Source organism: Pseudopodoces humilis, chromosome 3 (genome assembly GCF_049639895.1).
Source record: "Pseudopodoces humilis isolate 2021_Gansu_Grassland_sample_001 chromosome 3, ASM4963989v1, whole genome shotgun sequence".
Taxonomy (NCBI): Eukaryota; Metazoa; Chordata; class Aves; order Passeriformes; family Paridae; genus Pseudopodoces; species Pseudopodoces humilis.
This window is the reverse complement of record NC_142202.1, coordinates 36,770,869-36,795,103: the sequence shown is the minus strand read 5'-3', so window position 1 is coordinate 36,795,103 and position 24,235 is coordinate 36,770,869. Positions and strand designations below refer to the sequence as shown.

The 24,235-nt window shown below is 37.5% G+C and overlaps 1 protein-coding gene across 10 annotated transcripts in view; it reads right to left on the bottom strand.

Moving 5' to 3' along the window:
* LTBP1 (latent transforming growth factor beta binding protein 1) overlaps positions 1 to 24,235 on the bottom strand; it is a 184,242-nt gene that overhangs the window by 101,895 nt on the left and 58,112 nt on the right. For 7 of the 10 annotated variants that reach the window (XM_088052416.1, XM_088052414.1, XM_005526906.3 and 4 more), the window contains exons 5-6: positions 18,880 to 19,047; positions 999 to 1,223 (exon numbers count right to left, since the gene is read on the bottom strand). In XM_088052416.1, the coding sequence (XP_087908542.1) occupies positions 999 to 1,223; positions 18,880 to 19,047 (393 nt within the window). Of the gene's footprint in view, positions 1 to 998; positions 1,224 to 18,879; positions 19,207 to 24,235 lie in introns of those variants that run through there. The other 3 variants (XM_088052417.1, XM_014255982.2, XM_088052418.1) reach the window with 1 other exon arrangement.

Sequence of the window (24,235 nt, the reverse complement as noted above, 5' to 3'; positions counted from 1 at the left end):
AAACTATTTGCCAGTAACTGAGCCTGCTCACATCTTTCCCCTAAATATTTTCTTTTTATTCAGAGATACCAACCTTGGAGAGGTAATTTTAAAACTACCCTTGACCAAAAATCAATCTGGCAATTCAAACAAGCAAACAAAATTCACATTAGGTTGTATGTTGAGATTTGAGTTGCAGAGGTCACTTTACATGGACCCAGAAAAATCCTACCTAGACCCATAGGACATCTAAGAAATAAACTCAACACTTCTCTTCAAAGTCATCAGAAGAGTTTTCACCTCACAACCAAAGTATTAAAGGAAGCAGTAACCTGAAGATGAATGAACTTTCTTAGACTGGGAAAATTTGATTAACATCACGGGTTTTCTTTTTTCTTATCCTCTGTCTTCTTCATAGCATCAGCAAAACCCTATTTTTAATTTTTTTTTAAATTATATTGTTATTTAACCTGGAAGGAAGGTTCTATTTAAGTGACTCATATGGCCTATCTCCACTAAAAAGTTCACCACAAAATTAACTTATAATACTCTACCAAATCATATAATATAAACACAGCTTGTATTTTTAGTTTTACATCAGATTTAAAAATTTTTTATGCTGAAAAGCATGGTCTCTTCCCTCCACTAGTAACCATGGAATCACTTGCAACTCTCTAAGTATACTGCAATTAATGGACTCTGTTCAATCACATTGTCCTTTTGAACAGGTCTATACCTCTGGAAGAGACCCCCTGCACTATCTCTTGACTCTACAATTTGCATTAAATTCATCATAAAGTAAAGTAAATTTACCTACAAACTCTTTTCAATAACACTGTAATTTCTTATTATTTCAGTCATTGAGCAAAATATGTTCCAGACATTCTGGTGAGCTCATGGTTCGAGTTGTGGTGTCAACATTCGATATACATAGATGTAGCACTATTGTTACTGGTTGGATACCTGAAATAATTTGTTAAAACCAACAAGTTAAAAGTATCTATCAAGAAACAAGTTACCTTTTACACCTTGCTGTCCAGACATTGTCAGTGGTAAAGTATGAGTAGAGTGGATAACTTGTGATCCTACAGCCTTGTTCACCTGTTGTGGGTGATGGTAGAGTTTTGGAGAATTGCCAGTCTGCACGGGAATCTGACAAAGTTTACCAGTGTAGTTAGGAGGGCACTGGCATTTATCTCTAGAACTACACTGGCCTCCATTCATGCATGGAAGGTGGCAAATAACTGAAATGAAAACAGAAATAAAAATTTTGTTAATGACTTCAGCTTTAGTATTATCTGGCCACATATCACACACAAGTTGAAGAGGAAAGGCATAGGGCAGGAGAGCTTCATTCCTCATTCAGACACCTGAGGAGTGACTATCCATCTGACATGCACTTTTAAGTGCCCTGTGGTAGAACCACTTCTCTTCCCCTCCTTGTGATCTCTGACCTCTGCCTTTTTTGCATCTTCTCTCCATGACAAACACAGAAAGCAATTCTTCCCTCAGATATCCCAGCTATTTTATTTCATGGTGCTGCTGCTAAGCGAGACACTAAGCTAAATACGGTATCTGGCTACATCTCTTATTCACACTTCAGTACAGACACTCTTATTTGTCAGCCTCCTGTTTCCAAAAATCCTGGACTACTTACCCTTCCTGAAAGTCTGCGAAAAAACTCACCTGAGAATAGAAAATACTGGGGACAGATTTTCTATTTTGACTTTAAGCCATGATTGTTCTCTAGAAAGCTATTTCTTGCAGAGGATCTAGATTTTTGCTTAACATTTATTTCTCAGATAAAATAAGCTAATTTGTATCCACCCATGAAGATGATAAAAATATCAAGAGATTCTACTGAAATGACTTCATAGACAAACTCTGAAGCATTAAAACGTTGTAACTCCAATTTAAAGACAAGGTTAATTATTTCTCTGCCAGCTAGCACTTACACATTTACAGCAATATAAATTATCAGATGAAACATGAAAAATGTCAACATCAAATGAAAAACATTTCTCAGCTCAGAGATACAAGCAGTAATAGGCATGGTTCAGCACTTTCTAAAAATGTGGGACTCTATAATCAATCACAATGTAAATGAGCTGTCAGAATTTTCAAGAACTAAATTATGTGAAAATAACAGGAAAAATATCATAAGGTTTGTTCAAGACAAAGGTCATTTTTGTCAGGAATCAAATAGTATTTGAGAAATAGAGTTCAGTATCCATTTGTTAGATTTAATATAAGATTCTGACTTAAAAAAAAATAAGAACCTTTACAGTAATCATGGCATTTTGATGGATTGGTATTGCTTGGTCTGTAATGAATTACAATAAAAATGACAAACTGTAGATAATCCGACATAATTAAGAACCTAGTGGTCATTATTCCAATTGCTGTGACCTCTGGACAACCACAAGTGATATTATTACAAATACCATAGAAGGCCAGTGTAGAAAAAGGAACCTGTGTGTTGTATGCTGCAAGAAGACAAAGTAAAACACTCAGCAGCCCAAGGAGTTCTAGCCCAGCTGTTTAATTCCCTTGGCCCAGGAAACACGCTCAAGAAACAGTGCACTCAGCCCAGCTTGTCACAGAGCACCCTCACACTGCCTGGACAGGGTCTGGAACACCAATGCCTGACTGCCAGATAGGTCCACAATGCAAACTGCCAGAATTGTTTTTTCACTGTGTTCTGCAAAAGTATATTTAATATTCTTCTTGTCTTATCTTATATTAACATTTAATATAAACTGACTTAAAGTACTTCAAGCTGTATCATTGTGCTAATGGTCCCAGTCAACCTTGGAAGGCTACCCACGACAGCACAACCCTTACTTTTTTGGGTTCCAACCCTTGTTGGGACTTAATCTGAGTGTATAAAAGTCATCCTTACAGAACTACTGTTGCTTCAGGGCAAAATGAAGCGGAGTTGACCACAGCAGTAACTAAAGCATGACAGACACCTCTCTCTCTGGTACCATTTCTTCCTGAGCAGCCACAAACAAGTGGCTGCACTGCAATAGTGACAACACACAAAGAATTTTAGTGCTTTTGAAGATGTGCCTGAACAAGGTTGAATACCAATGTGGTTTTCTTGCAAAGTAAAATCGCACAATGCAACAGCATATGTGAAATAGCATTAAGGGGCAGCAGTTTGGTGCTTGAAAGAAGTACACTGAAATTAAGGCAAACAAAAATAGTTTCACTGTGGATTTCCTGAGTGTAAGAGGTCTAGCCTATAGATTTTCTTCCCCCTCTCTTAGGGTTGAGGCAAAATCCACCATTAACACAAATATATCCAAAATTTCCACCCAAATAAATTAATTTTTTCTGTGCTACTGTTCCTATAAAGTAATTGACATCCAGAAGGCCAAGTTGCATGGGTTGCATCTCTGCTCCACCAGGCACTCTTCATGTGCTCCTCTCCTGCAGGATTCTGGTGGGTAATGAGTGAATAAGCACATGAAAAGCTTGTTTTTGAGCAAAAAGTTTGTGCTAAAAATACTGGAAGGAAGATGCCAACAGAAAAGAGTTGGTCATGTTCCTTCTTGTAACTGTTTGCTTTGGATATCCACCCAAATAATTTGTGCAAATAAGTGTAAATAATTGACACTAAAAGGTCTAGCATGAGGTAAATAATTAAGACTATTTAATGCCTCAGTATTTAAACATAACAGGAAATAATTTTTTATCTTTATATTTATATATATTTATAATAATAGATTTTTATATTCATCTATTTATATATATATAGATTATATATTAATATATTTTATTTATTTATTATATAATGTGCATTATACATTATCATGGGTGAAATCATTCACTTAACAGATACTGATTTACATCTCTGGCCTAATGTACAAGGAAGGAAGCTTAAGTAGGAACACATGAAATCCATTCTGAGGATATAAAGTTCTGTAACAAAATTTCTAAATTCTGAAAATATACAACAGGAAGTTCAAACCAGCCATGCAAAAACAAAAAGGATGTAATCTCCAGGCCAAACTGAAAACTTGAAAATCTCAAACGGTAGCTATTATGAGAACTTAAAAAACAACCTCAAAACAAAAGATAAAAAGATAAAGAAAAAAACCCACACCATATTGAAATATAATTTCTGATTCTTTTAAATATTTAAAATAGATTTAAGTACCCCACACTCTTGTGGCACTATTTCCTCAGGTAGCTCATGTCTGAGAGAATGGGCTTCATTTCATTATGACACTGGTGCTGGAAATCACAGGCACACAACTTCACCTGAACTGGAATTCCACACAGACCATCTGAGAAGAATGAGCTGGAGGAGCATAAACCTTCAAAAATGCAGAGGAAGGAAGCACTGCTTTTCCTTGACATGGCTCTGGGAACCTGTTAAAAAGAACCAAAGAGCCCCAGGGAAAGGACTACTTAAGATAGAATCAGGTCATAAAGCCAGGGTATGTTCGAACAGCTCAACCTCTCCTGTAAGTTTTTTGCTTTATTGTGTCTTGTCATTGAGGCTAAAGAACCTAAACAGAATGGAAGAACACTGTCAGAGGCATAGGGGACATTCCTGACAAAAGCCAGACTCATACTTTTTGGGAGAGACCATTTGAAGATGCTGGGTTTGCATGTAAGTTCTCAACTGGCATCCAGAAAAAGTGTACAATGAATCCTGATTCTCACTGAGCTGTTACAATTTTCTCAAAAAAAAAAAAAAATAGAAAAAATAAAAGCATCCATCATGGAGTGAAACCCTCTAGCTCAGACCCTGATAAAAATGTGAAGATATATAAGATGAGAAGAAATTTCAGTTCACATATGGGTATCTTACAAACAAAGCAAAGGAAGTACTAATGGATCTAAGAAAGGCAACAAATTCCTCACTCGGGTCTACTTTAAGTTAATCTCTCAATGGTCTCCTAAGGAACAGCCAGCATATGATTGAACATGCTTAATTATTTTTTACTATAAATGAACGCACAGGCTTTAGAAATGTGGAGACAGGTTTAAGAAAATATAAACATTTTAAGTATTCTTCCCATCCTGGGGCATTTAATTGGTAACAGCAAGCTTTGATTCCTGTGGCATCCAAAAGCCTTAATTCCTCCCAGTCTGGCACAGCTTGCTGGGTATCACTGCTCGAAGTCAGCCAAGCAGAGAAGGTGCATCAAGATGCCCCCACAGGGAATCCCTGAACAGCTTCAATGCATAGGAAAAGAATATTTGCGAGATCAATTGAGATCAATTCCATTAAAGCTGCCACAGCCATGGGATGGAAACACTAGTACAGGGCATGAAATCATCAACAAAGCAGCTAGGAAACCACTGATAAATACAGTTTGTTCATGTAATTACATAATCTAATTTGTTTTCAATACTCAAACAACCTCAAACAGCTCCAGATAAACTAATTTAATCAAGTCCAAATGTTTTTATTTAATGAAAACAATGTGTAACAAGACAAATTCCAAGCACCTAAATCCTCCTAATCCTTAAAAAATAGCCCATGCTTACCCAAACAAGCCCTTAGGATGGAAGGAAACTCCCTTCCTGTAACCAGTGTTAGAGAAAATGAAGATGGGTTTTGCAATGTTCCTCATCAGACTCTCCAAATTCCTTTTCTTTTACACCTCAGGGAACATATGAGTTTCCCTCACCACTCTGCCTTTTCTACTTACATGCCATCAACAATTCAAGCGTAAGCACTATTCAGTCACACCAACAGGCTCGCCAAGGAAAACCTTGAGCTGCTCATTTAGATTACAGTATTTCCACTGGATGCATCACAAAGAGCAGATTAATTTTGTCTCTGAGTACTACAGTTATCCAGCATTACTACATGCCCCCCAGCTGTTTGGGCATCTTTCATCCACCCTGTTACTAAAGCACACAGAAAGCGCAGGGACTCAGACCTGCTGAACACAAACTGTCACGCTGCCGTATGCAACCCTCTTATACAGTGCTCTGAAACACCACTGGTTTCAGGTAGGAATTGAAATGTGGATCTGCACAATTGCTCTAAATTTATTTCTGCTTTCTAATTGCAGAAACTCTTACAGTAGCTCATAAAAGGCACAGAGATGTGAACTACAGCAGTGATGCTATCCCTCTGGCTTAGACTCTTCCCTACCTTTTTTTCCCCTTTTTTCTTTACTTGTGGTACCTCAAGTTTCTGAGTAATTCATCCTAAGCTATTTTCTCTTCAGGTTTCTGGCTGTAATTCAGAGGTGTTATTTAAAGAAGTTGCAAGTTAAAAAAAATTAATTATTTGGTTACTTCGGTAGCATTCAGATAATCTTAATATCACAAACTTGTGCTTTGAGATGCAAAGGGAGAAAAGAAAGTCTTTATGTGGCCTTAAAATTATAATACCTCAGCATGCACTTCTGAATTCATCCTAATATTTCCATTATGACAACTTTTAATAGAAACATTCCATTGCAACAACAAAAAGCAACTACAAAAAGTAGATCTGATAGCAAGAGCTCCAGCACCAGATGTAAGTTTTTCTGCTCTGAAAACACTGAAACACCTGAAACACCTCTGTAACGCCACTGAAAACAGTGAAGTGATGCCCTGCTCCTGTGACTGGCCTAGTTACATGAACATGATACTGAAGGCATTTGAGATGTTTTTTCTGGAAAGAGGTAAAATCTGCAACACCACAAGAAAAAATTTCCAACAGGAACCTAGCTCATACCTAACTGTATGATTAAAAAATACTCAACCGCTAAACTGGGCTCTCAGCTACTGTAAATTAACATGGTTGCTTACTTCCTTAGAATTTGCCTTATATTTTAAAACTATTATTACCAAAGGATCTTTAAAAAAAAGTAACGCACCCCCACTTGGGAATGGGATACTGCTATTTAACCAGATAAGCAAACCATATTACTGTCAAAATAAGCAAGCTTTATGGTGTTATTCCAGTCTGGATCAGTCTGGATCATGTGCTTTGGAACTAATGGAGGCTACACTATCAACCATGGAACATCCTGATACTGAAATTTGGGGAGCAAGTCCAGATTATAAAGGACAAGGAAGCAATATGCTATAGAGAAATACACATTTTTAAGTGAGCATCATGATCAGCAAGAAATCCAGAATGAACATGCACTAAGATAAATTTCACTGTACTACTCCTTTTTCTTCTTCAGTTTTCAACTCATTACTTTAAAATAGCTCAGGAAGAAAAGTTGGATGTTGACAACTTGAAGACATGTACACAGTCAACCAAGAGACATCCAGTATGCCCCCAGGTATTTAATTCATCTCTCATTGTGGGTCCCAATGGGATGGGAGTCTCATTGGCCCTGCATCACATCTTTCCAAACTCTTGTGATAAGCCACCTCAGACGTGTCAAATGCAACACAGGCCTGTTGTGTAGGTGCCTGACATGATCACCATCTGACCAACAGCCACCAATAAAACTCTTATTGTTACAGTCTGGAAAGAACAGGATGGATGAAAAACAGTCTTAGAATATGCAAATACTATCAGAAAAATACAATGTATGCTGTGGCACAGAAAATTACCTCAATATAGAAAGGCTATAGAAAAAATTATGGTAGCTGCAAAATGATTGACAGGAGGATTCTTACTAACAGACGTGATGCTTAGTCAATCTCTGCTAACTCTGCTTCTAATATTCTCAATATCTGAGATGATTCAGACAGTATCTTGGGAGGCAAGGAGACAGACTGCTAAGGAGACATCTGAGTCACTCACTCCTACACTGATCATAGGTGCAGAATTTATTGACTTTATTAGACATCACCCTGATATACTGAGTATATCACAACTATCAGGCTTAGACTCGGTATACCACGAAAAACAAAAACTCACAGGTTACTGTTTATCAGGAATTAATGCCTTACAAATGCCCAGGGTCAGACCTTTGATAATGATGCTAACACATACAAAAAAGCTACTCCAGACATGTCTTCGGCTTTCTACTGTATTGATACTTATTTTCCTCAGAAATAAAATAACTAGGAAAAGCTGGCTTTGGAAGGGTAAAAAATCAGCACCCTTGCTTAAAACAAATATGCTGCAGTATAAAAACTTTATAGGTAACAATTTAAGCAGTCCTGAATAATTTCTTAGTTGCCATCATCGAAGTAAGAATACTGACTTAATATTGACAAGGTGCACAATGTCAGATGAAAACTACCCTTCCTCTGTTCCCAGGTTTTTAAGACTTAGCCTTCTGTGTAGTATTTCGTGCGCCTGAGCACGTGTAATACTGACATGGATTAGTTAATGTTGTTGAAACATACCCATTTTCAACAGAACAAGAATTCAACAGAAGGACAGGTAATGACAAACAGCAAACATCTTTATTGCTTTTAAGGACAACAGGATTAATGAGTAATTTGACCATAATGACACTAGGCTGTTATTGCTCATGCATTGTTACAATCTGAAGAAACCAGTGAACTTCAGATTCCCTGCTCTGACTCCTATTATCCTATTTCCAAAAAACACATGGAGTAACAGCCAGTAGCGTAAGGCAGAGAAAAGAGCTCCTCCTAGACATCTTACTACTTGACTACCGTGAGACAAAACAGCTCACTCTCTGAGAAACACTGGGCATGCTTCTAGTATGCAAAGGCTCTGAAGACCACAGAAGTAATAAAGCTGCCACTGGCCAGGGACATCAGCATCCTTGCAATTTCTGGCAACTGAATAATAGATATTTAAGCTGATGTGCCAGCTTCAGCTAGAGTAGAGTTAATTTTCTTCACAGTGGCTGGTACGGGGCTGTGTTTTGGGTTTGTGCTGACCACAGTGCTGATAATGTGGACATGTTGTTATTGCTGAGCAGAGCTTACAAGGCCTTTTCTTCTCTGTGCACTTCCACACTGGCAAAGAGGCTGGGGATGCACAAGCAACTGAGAGAAGACATAGGCAGGACTGGTGACCCCAAATGACCAAAGGGATGTTCTGGACCATAGGACATCATGTTCAGTATAAAAAGCTGGGGGGAAGAATGAGGAAGGGAAGGACATTGAGAATGATGGTATTTGTCTTCCCAAGTCATTGTTATGTGTGATGAGGCCCTGCTCTCTTGGGAATGGCTGAACACGTGCCTCTCCACGGGAAGCAGTGAATTAATTCCTAGTTTTACTTTGCTTGCATGCACGGCTTTCTGCTTTCTCTGTTATAAAGTTCTTTACCTCAACCAAAGAGTTTTCCAGCTTTTACCCTCCTGATTCCCTCCCTAGTCCTGCTGATGAGGAAGCTGAGAGATTGTGCGGCAAATGGTTGCTGGCTGGGTTAAACCACAACAGCTGAAATTCATTCCCATTTAAGCTTTTGTGCCTTCTTGAGCCATACAAGTTAGGAGTGCTGTTATCTGAGGTTTCCTGGTCTGTCAGTGAAGACAGGCTGGCCCAGCAGGCCAGTAAGGACATCCACAGGCCAACTTTCCATTCAGGTGCATCTCATCACCCAGTTACAATGAGGCTCTCAGCTGAGGTATCTCTGTACAGTTTGGTGAGCCAGATGAACCCCCAAACTTAGATCCAAATGGTCTATAAACACTGATCTCTACTGCATCCCACCATACAAGACATCCTCCAATAACAAAATTATGTTTAAAATATAAAAAGAAATGCCACAGAAACCATAGTCATTACAAAAATTTCCAAACATCAGGAGACTGGTCTCCGATTACTGTAGCATTACCACAGTGCTCATTTTGATGTAAAAACATCTACAAGAAGAATAAAATAAGAACAGACTTTTAAGTGGATATCCATTAGCATACAAATAACAGCTCATAATCCAGGCATTCATGGAAGAGTTAAAAAAAATGAGAAACACAGGCTATGATTTTCTGGCACTGGCTACATCACAAGAAATTGGAAAGTTTTCTAGGGAGTTGACCTTGAGGCAGTGACACAATGCGAGAATGGGATGGATCTTGTTCAGAGTTTGAGTAATAAATTAGGTCATAGGAGACCAGTGAAAAGCTAGAGACTCAAATCCTGGACTTCTGAGAGAGGAAAGGTGAAGAGTCACTGCTAGTGAACAGGAAGAATAAAGTTTACTCTGCAGAGACTGTACAGTTGGAAATTCTTCACCCCTCACTGTGGTTCTTATAACCATAATAGATGTATAAATTAATGCAAAAGATGTGTAAACCTAAAACACAATCAATGCTCTGCCTGGTCATGTCCAGTTCCAAGCAACTCAGCCACACACCAAATTGCCCTGACCTGTGTACAACCTCACTGAGAAGCTTCACACCACAATGTTGTACCCAACCCTGTGTATTGTACTAGTTTTTCAAGTAAAAAAAAAATCCCTTTTCCCCCTTGTCACAATAGGCTTTCTGTGTAACTCCGGTTAGACAGATAACATTCTAGCACCTACATTTATAGCATCTTACATAACAGACTGAATTTAATATATTCAAACAATAAATAAGAGAGATGGAATGGACACATTAACTGCAGAAAGGTAGTATTACAGCTTATGTTATTAAGCCGGTCTTCCCTGTTTACTTATACCATCAGTTTCCAAAGCAGGGTGTGCTCATCCCACACAGTGTGCCAGAAAATGTATTGGGATGCAGGAAAGAACAGTTTTGTATCATTAATAAATAAAATGAATTTTCAAAAGAGTTCCCTTAGTCTTTTTCTCATACATTTTTACTTTCTACTTTGTCTATGGTTTATAATGAACAAATAGATTATATATACAGTAGTAGGTATATATAATTTATAAATATGTACATATTGGAGACAGGGTTCAAAAATATTTTACTGACAGGAATGTGCAAGCAAAAAAGTTTGGAGACCACTGCCCTATACATCCTATGGACAGAAGCAGTCCCTCTCAGGAAGGAGTCAAAGAACTCATTTCTAAATTATGAGATGAACAGGTGCTGAAAGCTCCCCATAACTTGAAATATCTAAGTAATAACTACTACAAAATTTTGATTTAATAGCTCATCTTAGCATCTTTAAATTAAAATGAAAATACAACCAAAATGAGAAATTAACTAATTATTTGCATGAATAAAATATAGGTGAGAAATAAGCTGTTTGAGTTCTTAAAACTCAGTCCTCTTCCTGTGTAATTATAAAATATCCAATTTTCCTTCTATTCATTGACTAGCATCCCTCAAGATTTCACAAGAGACTAGTGGGGAAAAAAAAAGGGTTTACAGCTCCCTTAGACTTCAACTTGATTCACATTCATAAACCCCTGGCTGAAAGTTCATGGTCCACCCTCTTAACAGTTTATTTTGGATATATAGAAAACTCATTGAATTTAAGTGTTACATAATGAAGATAAAGTTCATGTTCCAAAAGAAAAATCCAGGCATCCCAGTGCCTCTACAAAATAGGACTCTCAAATACAGTGATACTCAAATCTAAGAGCTAATTACAGGTGGAATGGACAGATGAACACTATACAGACTGCACAGGCACAGAGATGAGAATTATCTGGAGCAGAATAAAAGACCAGAATAAGCAGTAGAAAGGCTGAATGGGGAAAGACTGTGATCAACAGAGCAGTGATAGCTGCTTGCTTCCTTTCTGGCTGTGCCAGGCCCAGAAGGATGCATTAAATACAAACCCATTTGCTAAGAAATCAATTAATGGTAAGTGCCATATTTTAGCGTTTAGAGAAAATTTTTAGACTCTTTCTTCTGTACTTGCATAATTTAGATGCAATTTATTTTTCAAGCGAAAATTAGCATATACTTGATCTTCAGCGAGTCATGTGCAAAGACATTTAGTTTAGCAATAATATAGTTATAGTGGTACACGGTAGTGTGTTTATACAAATATGCAACAATGTAATTATTCAAGTAAATGCACTATTGGCTCTCTTTTTACAATACTTCAAGTCAGACGTACAAAAAGGAATCTCTAGAAATTAAAACCATATATAGTAAAATAAGACATTATGCATTTTAGCTTTGTGTTCTGTTTTGCCTTAACTGTGAGGCAAACATACTCCACGTGTTTTTGAATGGCTGCAGGTGTGGATTTTGTACCATTTCCATTTGTGGTTTTTTTTCTATGACTGCACATCCAAAACTACTCTCTGTAATAGAATTTAGGTTATATGTATATATAATAAAATAGTTTTGGGGAGTAATTTGAGAGCAGATGGACTTTTGCTTCATAGTGATGGTCTGAAGTCTTTAAGGTGAGCAAGGGAGTGGCAACAAGTTGCTAACAGACTTGTGTGAGTTCAGCCTCATTAAAATCATCTGACTGAACAATCACTTTCCTATAAATTAGCACCTGGCCTCCACTCAAACCTGAGGTAAAGATGTCAATTTTGAATAATTATTTTAAGATTATGTAGAAAGAGCTCAAAGATGCTGTAAGTCCCATGGCAGAAACTAGAACTGTTTGTTGATGACAAGTTCTGATAAATACATGGGGGAAAGAAATTATTTCCGAACAGATGTGGATATCAAAATCATTAAAATACAAATTTTTTTTTGCAATTTGAGCACTGGAGGGCCATAATTGAAAATGCATTAAAACCCTGAGCTTTGCTCAGCCTGTAGAATGGTACACTTACATTACAGAATAGAATTGTAGTGCACTAGTATTTCAGATTAGAAAAGCCTATACCATACTACCTGGACTGTAAGTAAAAGAATTCATTCTGCTGTCAACTCAGATTTATTTACACAAAAAAAGGGAGACTGGAACAAAGAAATGTCTTTTGAAATGATGGTCATAATTGGTTCCTCCCAAATAACTTTGCATTGGCTCTTCATGGTAGGAAATACCTTTTACCTAGTATCTTCCATAAGGCAAAGAATAATTCATAACAATAGTCCTGATGCCATTTTTTTAGCTACTCTGTTCACTGTCTGAGGAAAAATACTTGGCCTTCATTCTGCTCCAGTGATTACAATCTTGCTGCATGAATATGTCTAGCATAGTCATCATTTGTAGAGATTAAATTTCAAGTTACCAGATAAAGTGGTTAAATCCTAATGTCCTTAATTTTTTTTTCTGAGACACATACACTGACAAGACTGACCAACTTCTTTGACTACTACTGAAGAAAGTTTAAAAAGTGATTCTTTTAGCCAAGCTGTCCAAGAATTCTGAAACTTTCATGTGTCTATTAAAGGAAATAATATTTCATCCAGCAGCAAAAAAAGCATAAACCAACAAAGCCTGACAAGGCACAAAGTATAATTACTGCAAGAACAGTAGAAACAAAGCTTTTTCCAAATAAGGCTACAAGGTAGCTACCAGAGACAGTAAAAGGACAAAAGTGATAACACTAAAGGAATAATAAAGTTCTTGCATCACTGCTTCTTCATATTTGCAAGTTCAAGTACAAAACTCAAGGATATTTCAAAGTAATACTTCACGCTTACCCAGAGAAAATATTTACTAAAAACAAACTATGAACATGCTGTTCTTGAGCTAAGTAGCTATTCTGGAAATAAGCTTTTCTTCAATTAGGTTGTCTGATGGAACACATAAGAGTTGAAAATAAAAGCATTTTAAAAAAATTAAAATAAAATCACTTCTTAGTTACGTTACTAAAATAAATTTTAAAAGTCTCTGCATGACATGTGTTACCAATTATTTTAAACCCTCCACATGTTTATCTGCTACCTCTCAGATGAAGCCACAGTTTTGCTGGGGCAAAGTTTCATAGGTCATCCACCATGGGTATCTACACAGGCTGGCACTATTCACTAAATAGCAAACAGCACTTCAAAACAGAATAAAGTCTCTCTTCTAACATGTTATCTTTCTAACAACTCTTACTAAACCCAGTAAAACAAAACAGTAAAATGTAATGGGTAAAAAACTGAACAGTATGTATCTCACAAGCTACCAGAAGAGACTGTGACTGTAAATTCTCACAAATCTACACAGACACTTCCACAAGATGCTGGTCTTTTATAAGCCTTTACATGTCATCAAATTAACTTTCCAATACTATTTAAAATACACCTTTTCACCAAAAGGATACTAGAAAAACCTCCTCAAATATTAGTCTAACAGTTTCAGTGTAGTAGGACATGTGTAGTATGTATCATATGGATCAAAGAAGTGACAACTTTAATGCCAAATGGTAGCAAGAACACACCAATCATTTCTCTTGGACTTTCTGTCACATGTAAGCTACAGATAAAGGCAGCTGGCTGGTTTGCCAACAGGCTGCCTTGCTTGCAGGCAATTGTCATTTTTAACCAACACTACTCTTTGATAATGCCTGAAGTGCTCGAATAAAAAGCAATGCTAATGCCTACAACACTAACAGTAATTCATGATCTTAAGTCTGAGTAAAAGTCAGTCAACGTTTTTTAAAGGAACTGCTTTAATTTTTCACAATTCTAAATAATTATGCTTCCTAAACTCTTTCCTAGATAGGAAAATCTGTTAGAATAATAATGACATAGTGGATCTTCTTACTAAATTTCCTTTGAATAACCTATTGTTATGAAATACATTGGTAAAATTTTTTTCACTGTTTTCACCAGAAGACCAAATAAAATTTGAGCAAAATGCTTCTGCTGCTTCTTGGAAGTTTCAGCATATATGTAATTGGAAACTTCTGGACAACCTCAATTATCTAAAAACATTTGCACAGAGTCAACACAGTAAAGCTGGAAAAATTTTTGGTAGGAAATTCCAATAGGAAAAGTGCCAAAATTCCAATAAAAGTGCCAAAATTCAAGAGGCAACAATTTGAGCAATAGTGCAATCAAGTACAGAATATCCAGGTCACTGTGATCCATGCTGGAAGTTTCAGAATTTGTGATTAAATATGAAGGACCAGATACATTTATTACTTGAAGACACCACTTAGTTCACCTGGAGAAGGCTTCAAGGTGACCCCATAGGAGTCTTCCAGCATCTAAAGGGAGCCTACAAGACAGCCAAAGAGGGACTTTTTACATGGGCATGTACAGGACAAGGGGGAGTGGCATTAAATTGAAAGAGGGTAGATTTAGATTAGATAGGGCAAGAAATTCTTTACTGTGAGGGTGGTGAGGCATTGGCACAGGATGCCCAGAGAAGCTGGGATGCCCCATCCCTGGAAATGTTCAAGGCCAGGTTGGATGGGACTTTGGGCAACCCTCTCTTATGGAAGGTGTCCCTGCCCATGGCAGGGGGGTGGAACTCTAAGATTTTAAAGGTCCCTTCCAACCCAAACCCTTCTCTAATTTTATGATTCTGTTTCCTTATTCAAAACAGATACTGCCAAATGCTCAGACACAAAATTTTTTACATAAAGATATGCACTTTCACTTACAAGTATGCAACTTTGAACTTCTCATTTGTAACAGTTTGAATGAACTGCTTTAAAAGAGAGGCAGGGCTGCAAATGAACAGTGACTATGAACCTAAGTATTAAATGACTGCTTCCCATAGTAAGTTCTGTCATTCCTGTTCAATGAATGAAGCACAGATCCCTTGGGAAATAACTGAATGTAAAACTACAATTAAATATATATACACAGCACCGGAGGAGGAAAAAGCATGAAGATATTATATTAATTTGGGCATTTACTAACTCCTTATTGCTTCATTTTATAGTTACAAATTACTCATTGTCCTCCCACTCCTTACAGAAAGAGAACTCATTTCAAAATTGGAATCTGGAATAATTTTGAGTAGAAACAGGACACCTTACTGAGAAACTTCCAACAGTGAAAGAGACAGAAACCTCATGTGCTACTCTATTCCTATCCTTTCCTATGCACACATATCAAGCCTGTTTTACAAGTCTCAGTAGATATATCAGGACTGAAATACCATACAAACTGCACATGCACCAATCCAACAGAATAGTAAGATTCATCCATTCAGCAGGAGCTTCCACTCAGATTAAATGCTTTCATTCTCCAAGCCAATGAAATATTGGAGGTTGGTTAGTTTAACTGCAATATATCCCATTCACAAAATAAAACTGCAAAAAACACCAAAGTTTCACTGAAGCAGCCTGGCAATCAAAGAGGTCCTTCCTTTTAAATACCAAGCTTTCATCACCTTAAATTGCAGTGCTAGGAGCTATTCCTCACCACAGCTACCTGAAAAGCAGCATTCCCCCCAGTCTGTCCCTTATTGTGGGTTTTTGCTTTTAATGGCTTATCCATATTGTATAAAATTTTCAGGAAATATGATTTGTTCCTTGCCTGGGCTCACTCTACCAAGCTTCAGCCGAATTGACAAGGTGAGCACATTAAGAATGTGAAATAATCCATGGCAAAGCTTGAGTAGCTGTAGTACAGATACTGCAACTTATTATCTCTGAAAATGCAGTGTTTACAAAGTTCAGCACAAAGTTGAAAAGAAACAAATTTACAATTTTACATTATTAGAAATAATTTATTAAGAACAAAGCAAACTGATGTGTAACCAATGTCATCTGAGAACCCAAATTCTGTCTTGTGTACTAGAATGCTCTTCCTGCTAAGAATTGCATTTAAAACTTTCCCAAATAGGGCATGTGACTATTTTCTCTGATTTTAGGAAGAACAGATATTGTTTAAAAACATACTGAAAAAGTGCAGTTCACCACTTTAAATATGTATTTCCTGATATGACATTCTGTTTCATGGTTTCATTTCTAAATACCAAGTCATCTAAATAAGAATTTCCACACATTTTGGATTAACAGTAAGTAAAGAAGTTTAGAACAGTGACTTCAAAGCAAAAAGCACAAGTTAAACATGACTCAGCTGTTAAAAATATAACAGGTTAATGATCTTGGAAGACACAAATTATACCAGCTCTGTGTGTCAGGAGACATCAGGACAAGCCTAAGCTAGTGAGAGGCTCTAGTTCAAGAACAGATATGAAAAATTATTTCAGTAGTATAATTCTAAACTCTGATTCAAAAGCTCCTGAAAACTGTGATTGGTGAAAGAATTTAATCTGCAGCTATAGGATTCCTCTTCTCTATTTATTAAGAAGCTCATGCAGCATTCGTATTTTTAATTGGAGAGCCTTTAAGCGCTAGTTCAGACCTTCTTATTCTTCTGTGAATATAACAAGACCTAGAGCTGTACAAAACACTTTTTGTCTTTTAAATGTAGTATGGAAGATAGCTAACAGGCAGGTTAAAAATCCTTATCCATCTGTAGCAACTTGCTTTTATACCTTTTTCAACACAAGACTCCCTTATCTTTCCATCGAATGCTATTATATATATATATAGTCATATATATATATATATATATATATATATATATATATATATATATGACTTTTGTTGAATGTTTCTAGCAGCCCATTGTACCCAGTGCATCAGAGCTGCATGGCCTGAGGCCAGGAAGGAAGGTGTGGAACACGTCTTCACAGGTCAATTTCCGCTCTCCAAGTTCTCAAGTATTTGAGAGAAGGTCATGTTACAGCACAGATTTACATAGCAGACAAATTACATCTATGCCTGTTCTCAGCATTTCATAATTTCAATAGAAAAACTGGGTCAAATGAAAGGAGGGAAGAATAACCCTATCCTTTCATGCCAGTCAGAAAATTAAACAAGAAACTTACTTAGCTGGGGTTCTTGCCAAAACATTGCTAAAAATCTGCATTGGCAGTAAAACATGAATTAAAAGTATAATATTTACCATTCCTTTACACAATATTTTTTTTTTTTTGTGCCTCCAAACAACCACAAGCAAACCCCAAAATTTGTACTGTTCTTGTTTTAAAACACTGGTTTTACTAGCAGTCCAAAACATATACATTTTTACAAACATGCATACTAGGAAGGAATGAGTTTGTAACTTCAAGGGCTTTCCCCCACAGTCAGACAGTCTAGTAGAGTGTTAAAAGAAGGAACTGCTTTTTGTATTAACTGTCCAGAAGAAAAGAACAATAATTTCAAACGGTTTTCCCTCCCACCCTCAGAGCACGAAATGCACTGCACTTGAAAATCGGCAATATTGGCCAGCCTCAGCACTGCCTGAACTCTATGTTTATTCTAGACAGAGACTAAAATTACAGTGTTCATATTTGGCATTCTTTAACTAGGAATTTCCAAAATTTTTATTTTTTTTTCACCCCCCAGAAAACAATGCTGTGATATTTTCAGGGTAACTACAAAATTACTCCCCCAGAGCAGTTCAAGGTATCATAAAGTGAAACAAAAAAATTTAAAGTGTTCTGGTATGCACCCATATATCTGTATATTTTATCTTAGAAGGCAAATATGTGCACACAAATGCCTTTATAGTATATAGTTAAAATATGCTAATCATCCCAGATAGCTTTCAGGATTTATTTCAGTAGAGTCAAAGAGTTGTAGGGTTTAGTCTGGCATACTGTTGATACTCTTACTGAGCAAGCAGAAAGAATAAACATTAACAAAGAAATTACTGGCTTCAATAACTTTAATTAGGCTCAACATTATTTCAGTTTCTAAAAATGCCAAATATGAAATCTGACGTACTTTCAGCAGTAAGAAAAGTTTTAAGCTGCTGCATATTTAAAAAGGATTGTAGTTTTAAGGAACTGCTGAACAGATTCCTGAATACAGAATCACTATTAGCCGTTCAGTAGGTTTTTTGTGCATTTGGTACATACTAAACAAGTAAAAAAGAGGAAACACAACTTTTGGTGTAATCTGTCATTTTCCCTATTTACTAACACAAACTCTGAGGGAGGAATTTTACCGAAGGCTTCAGCTTAGCATGTCGCATCCCTGCAGCTGAAAATTCAGATGAAAAATATGGGAGCTTATTTTCTCCGACACAAAAGGAACTTTTGGGAACATTTCTGAAGGACTCCAGAAAGCTTGTCTAACATACAATGGTTCCTGCTCAGCACAGCCGTCCAAACAAAGAGTAACAGATGCACAACTGGTATTAATAACAAAACATCTCCTCCCTCTGCTAGTCAAGAGAGGACAGCTAAGGACAAACACAGTTTCAGGGTACTTACCTACTCGGAAGTTAGTGGCTGTCAGAGTGTCAGCAGCATGGCCGTTTTCACTGATGAGGGTGGTTGTATTTCCCTTCTCACAGTTGTTCTGACAGTTGCCTTTGGTACAAGTCACTTTACAGATGCTGGGTGTAAAGACCACCTTGATGCGACCAGTGTGATTTCCCACTGTCAGCGGAGGCAAAGAAAAAAAGAAAAATAAACAGATCACTTTGGTATCCATTGATTTCCTTCAAAAAGTTTTTGGGAGAAAAAAAAAAGGCGCGGGGGGGGGAAGGCGACAGGTCTACAGGAGGAGGGCAGTCTGCAGTGCTCTCTCTCATAGATCTCCAGTGGTGTCTCTGAAACAGGAGTAGGAAGCTTAGCAAACAGAACTCCGGGATCTGCTCCAAAACCACATTTAAAGTAAAGTCACTGGAGTGGGATTAGTAATCACAATGCTGCACTTTATTCACAGGCAGACAAAGAGCAATACCAAGGGCATGACAGCTTAAATAGCCAACCCTGACAGGCAGATGTAATGTAAAGAGGCTGGCTGTGCACCTAGAGGTGAATAAACTCTTGTGTGTGCCTACATACTTTTCCTGTTTCTGCACTTATTAAGTCACTATTTGTAGCTCGACCCCTGGAAACGTTTTAGGCATGCGGCACGTCTGAAAACATCTGTCTCAAATCTCCTGGCACCCCAGCCTGAAGTGGTCAAACCTTGTGACGCAGCAGCCTGGACCCATTTTTTCTTCACAGTTTTTTGGCACTATTTTTCCACAAGAATTTACATACTAGAATTAGACTGAGCTCTACTGTCAGCCTTTGTTTTAGTAATAAATACCTCAGAGAAAAGACTGAGAAAGTATCAGTGCTTTAAAATTCTGAGATCAAAGATGAAAAAAAAAATGGCTAGATTCTCTTTTTGTATGTACTTCCCTGCAGTCATTTTAAAAAACTTGACTGTACTAAAGACTGCACAATCACTAATTTGTAATTTAGCTAGTTATAAGAAATTCTTGTTACAGAATTCTATTTAAAACCAGATGTATTTGATTCTATATCTAACAGCTGAAGGCAAAAACTGGATTAAAACTACTTATTAGGAAAGACAGGGAAAAGAAAAGATTCCATCTGCAATTATTTAAAAATAAAACATTTTGTCCTCTACATACTACTAATAAATTCAGTAAGTTTTCAAAAATATATAATAGCATCTTTGTGGAAACTATTAATAACTACTTTCGTATCAAACCTAACAATACCAAGAAACGACACACAGAGAAGAATCTCCTTCTTCCTCATGTCATAGAAATAAAGTTGCTGGATAGTTGCCTAACCTAGGTCATGAAATACCCTCCAGACAAACACTTTTTTGAAAATATCAAGAAAATCTCAAAAATCTTCCTATTTCCAAAGAATATAAAGCTTTCTTATTACTGGCTCTTCATAAACAAATAAATTTGAGCAATTGTGCCTATTGTTTTGTCTACAGTAAAGGCACTATTTGAACAGCAGCTGTAGTACAGATGCTTCCACCTTATTCTCCCTAAACAAGGCTTAGAAAAGGAAGAGCCCTGACAGATACAATAATAAAATATTTCAATCAAAGGCTAATATTGTGATTTTAGGGGGTTTAGAAGACATCCTGGATTCTAGGACGCTCCCTATTTCTTACAAAAATAAATATACCTTAACCAATAAAGAGATGTAAGTGACCTATGAACTGCTGAGGGTAGAACTTTTAAGTTACACTTTAAAAAGCTTCACGAGCAACACTGCCATCTTTGTATTTTTCCTTTAGGATGTGATCTAATTAAAAAAACAGGGTTAGTTGAGTCACAAAAGTCGGTCCTGCCTACACTGTAGAAACCAGTATTGGGGGACCCAGACAAGCTTTCTGGCTTAGCTAAGAAAAAATAAAAACAATTTGGCTTTGTCATTGTTAGAAGGGCAGAAAATGCAGAGCTCAATATGTGATGGAGCCCACAGTGCAAACACTGAACCTGAATGGAAGTCACATGGTTTGTGTTGCTATGACACCAGGAAGGAACATGGGAGAAAAGTGGAGGCCATGTGGTCTGATTCTTCTGCCTGACGCCCAGAGATGTTCTGTACAAGCCTCCTACCGAGACATGTCCTATACAATGTGTGTCCACAAAGAACAGAAAGTTTGACCACAGTCTGACCACAGTCCCACCACAACAACCTGGCATAATCGTGGTCAATGAGTTACAGGAAGCATTGCCATTTTCTATGTACCCAGGAGATGAGAATTTGACATGAAATTGTGCAGGGACAGACGGACAGGCTTGTTGTCCTCACCCCAAGGTGGGACACCTTTCAGTAAGTCTTGTCCCCTCAGCTCTGCTGAGTGTTGACCTGGGACATGAAGCTCATGAATACAATGGCATTCTTAGTGCTGTATACACCTCTGTGTCTAACAGCTCTGCTGTTAATGCATTTGTCACCAGCAATCCAGAAGAAACATCCATATGTGCAGCATTCAATAACATGTGCTGTTCGTGAACCCAAGCGGCTCTTCTGAATGTGACCCAACTTAAAGTGCAGTACATTGTCTGCACACCCAGCTTCAGGCCTACAGTTGTTTTTGAAACAGTAAAGATGAAACTAAACCATCGTTTAATTCTCCTTCACAGTATTTTCTACTATGTTGTTGAGTGCTGAGCTGTAGTAAATCTTGGGTATAGCATTTACAACAACAAAAAATTTTAAATAATTTTTATCACATAGTTTAGATTTTACCAGAAAATCCTGTAGCACAATTATTATTTTCGTAAAAGAGATGCCTCAGTATGAGACTCAACAGAAATCGTAAAATTTGCTTTCCAATGCTTTTGGATGAGAGAATATTAGTATCTAAGTTTGGGAGTAATAGTAGTCAAACAGTACTTTCAAAAACAGAGATCAGTATCTAGAGAGCTAAAGAGTATCCCTGATACAATATTTCAACGGAGATTTTCAGGAAGAAGTCTGAAAAACAACATGATGGAAGTCCTAGCCCCTACAAATACTCAAATCATTATTCAGCAAAGTTTTTTCATAGAATATCAATGAGTTAGAAGGTACCTACACAAAGATGGAGTTCAACTCCTGGTCCTGCACAGGACCAACCTGTAAGTCACACCATGTCCCCTAGAGAGTGTTGTCCAAGTGCTTTTTGAACTGTGTCAGGTTTGATGCTGTGAACACACTGCCCTGGGGAGCCTGTTCCAGTGCCCAACTACTCTTTAGGAGAAGAACCTTTTCGTAATACCCAACCAAAACTTTCCCTGGCACAACTTCAGGCCATTCCCTCATGTCCTGTCACTGATCACCACAGAGATCAGTGCCTGTTCCTCCTCTTTCCCTCAGGAGGAAGCTGTCACTGCAGTGAGGTCTGTCCTCAGTCTCCTCCAGGCTGAACAGACCAAGTGCCCTCAGTTGCTCCCCTTATGGCTTCTCCTCAAGGCCCTCCCTGTTTTCATGGCCCTTCTTTGGGCACTGTCTTAGGACACTTTATATGCTTATTATACTGTGGCACCCAAAACTGTGTTCAAGAGCACTGACCCTAAAATGCAGCCCTACAGACATCCACTAGCCACCAGTCACCAACCTGACGTAACCCCATTTACTACAACCCTTTGTGCTTGACCTGTCAGCTGCTTGGTCAACCATCACATGATGTGTTTATCTAGCTGTGTGCTAGTTATTTTGCTATAAAGGAAATTCTCAGATATTCCTGTTCTGGTAGTTGCAAAGTGACAGAAATAAGACACCATCATATTCTTTGTACATGGGAAGATTTTCTCCATCTTTCTTAGATTTATGAAAACAACAAAACCACTTAATTTGTTCTCCCTCCCTAGCAGGCCACAGCTTTTAACTTCAATTCTTTTGAAGACACTTAGGATGGATACAAAGCTAATTACGGCCTCTGAGCTAAAAACTTAGCAGTGTTTGAGGAGGTGATTCAAGGCAGAGATGTCATTATCATTCTTTTCTGCAGCTGCAGAGAAGTCAGCAGTACTATCTCTCACAGATTCTGAGGCTTAGAGACCTCAACAGTAAACTTAGTACACACAGATTCAATTTGAAAAAAAGACCACCAAGCCCTTCTCCTGAAAGGAAGCTTTTAGCAGGAACTTCAAGTTTAGACTCTTGGATCTCCTTGAATCTCCTCATCTCCAAAGAGGAAAATTCAATTCTAAATGGAAACTATTCTTCAGTATCTGTTAACTGATTTTGCATTATTCATGCTAAACCCCACAATTTCATGCAAGGAAAAGACCAGTACTGCTATAGCCTTGATCTTTTTTGACTTTGGACTAGCTCATATTAAAGGACAGTATATTTTTAAGGAAGCATACAGAGTATTTTCTTCAAACTCCAGAACCCCTACTGATGATGCCACTGTGACATAATGGCACGAAAAAGTCTGCAACTTAGATTATCTCAAATCCACTTCTGGAAAAAAATTGATAGTGCTACAACAACACACCTGGAATAATTTTTTAAAATATATATAGACAGAAGTATATCAAACTCTTCTAGACCAATTTTAAAACTTGTGGAAATGAAACACCTCACTACACTCCTAAGTATAACAGCAGACTGAAGAAATACAAATATGAGACCAGATAAACAAATGAGCCTAACGAAAAAAAACAGAAGTAGATGATGCAAACACCAAATAAACAGCAAAGTTACTGAAAAAAATGGCCAAACTAGAGACAGACTCAGATTGTTGTTTTAATAAAGACAAGACAATCAAGATGACTAATAGTGGATAAAGCTTCATACCTCAGCTAGACAGCAATTTCACAAAGATATTCAGCCAACAGCGCCATCATTCTGCCTCCTAATCCAGGCTCACTCATATTTAAGAACTCTGTGATACATTTGTCAAAAGATATGAGTGGAAGAATGTGCCTGTAATTTCCAAAATCTGTAAAACTCTTGAGCCAGATTTAAAAAAGAAAGATGTCTGGGTAAAGTGACAGGATTTAGTTGGAAGCTGGCACCGTGTGGATGTGATTATTTTCCATCTCCGTAAGTCACTATGATATAATATCATGAACACAGTAAACTCCTGCTGTGATAAATTCATGATTTAGCAACAACTGCAGGAGAAATGGAAAATATAAGCAAAAGGATTTCTTAATAGAATCCTTTCTTCCCCCACTATTCATTATGACAACTTTTTTTCCCCCCACATTAGCAAGAAAGTTGAAGTAGTTAAGACAGGGCAGGTGGCAGGTTTTATGTCCAGGTGGTCACAATAGCTTACACAGCCACATCTGGAAAGAATTGTAATAAGGGGAAGGATTCCTCCCCAACCTCCTGAGTCACTGTGTAATGCAACTCAGAC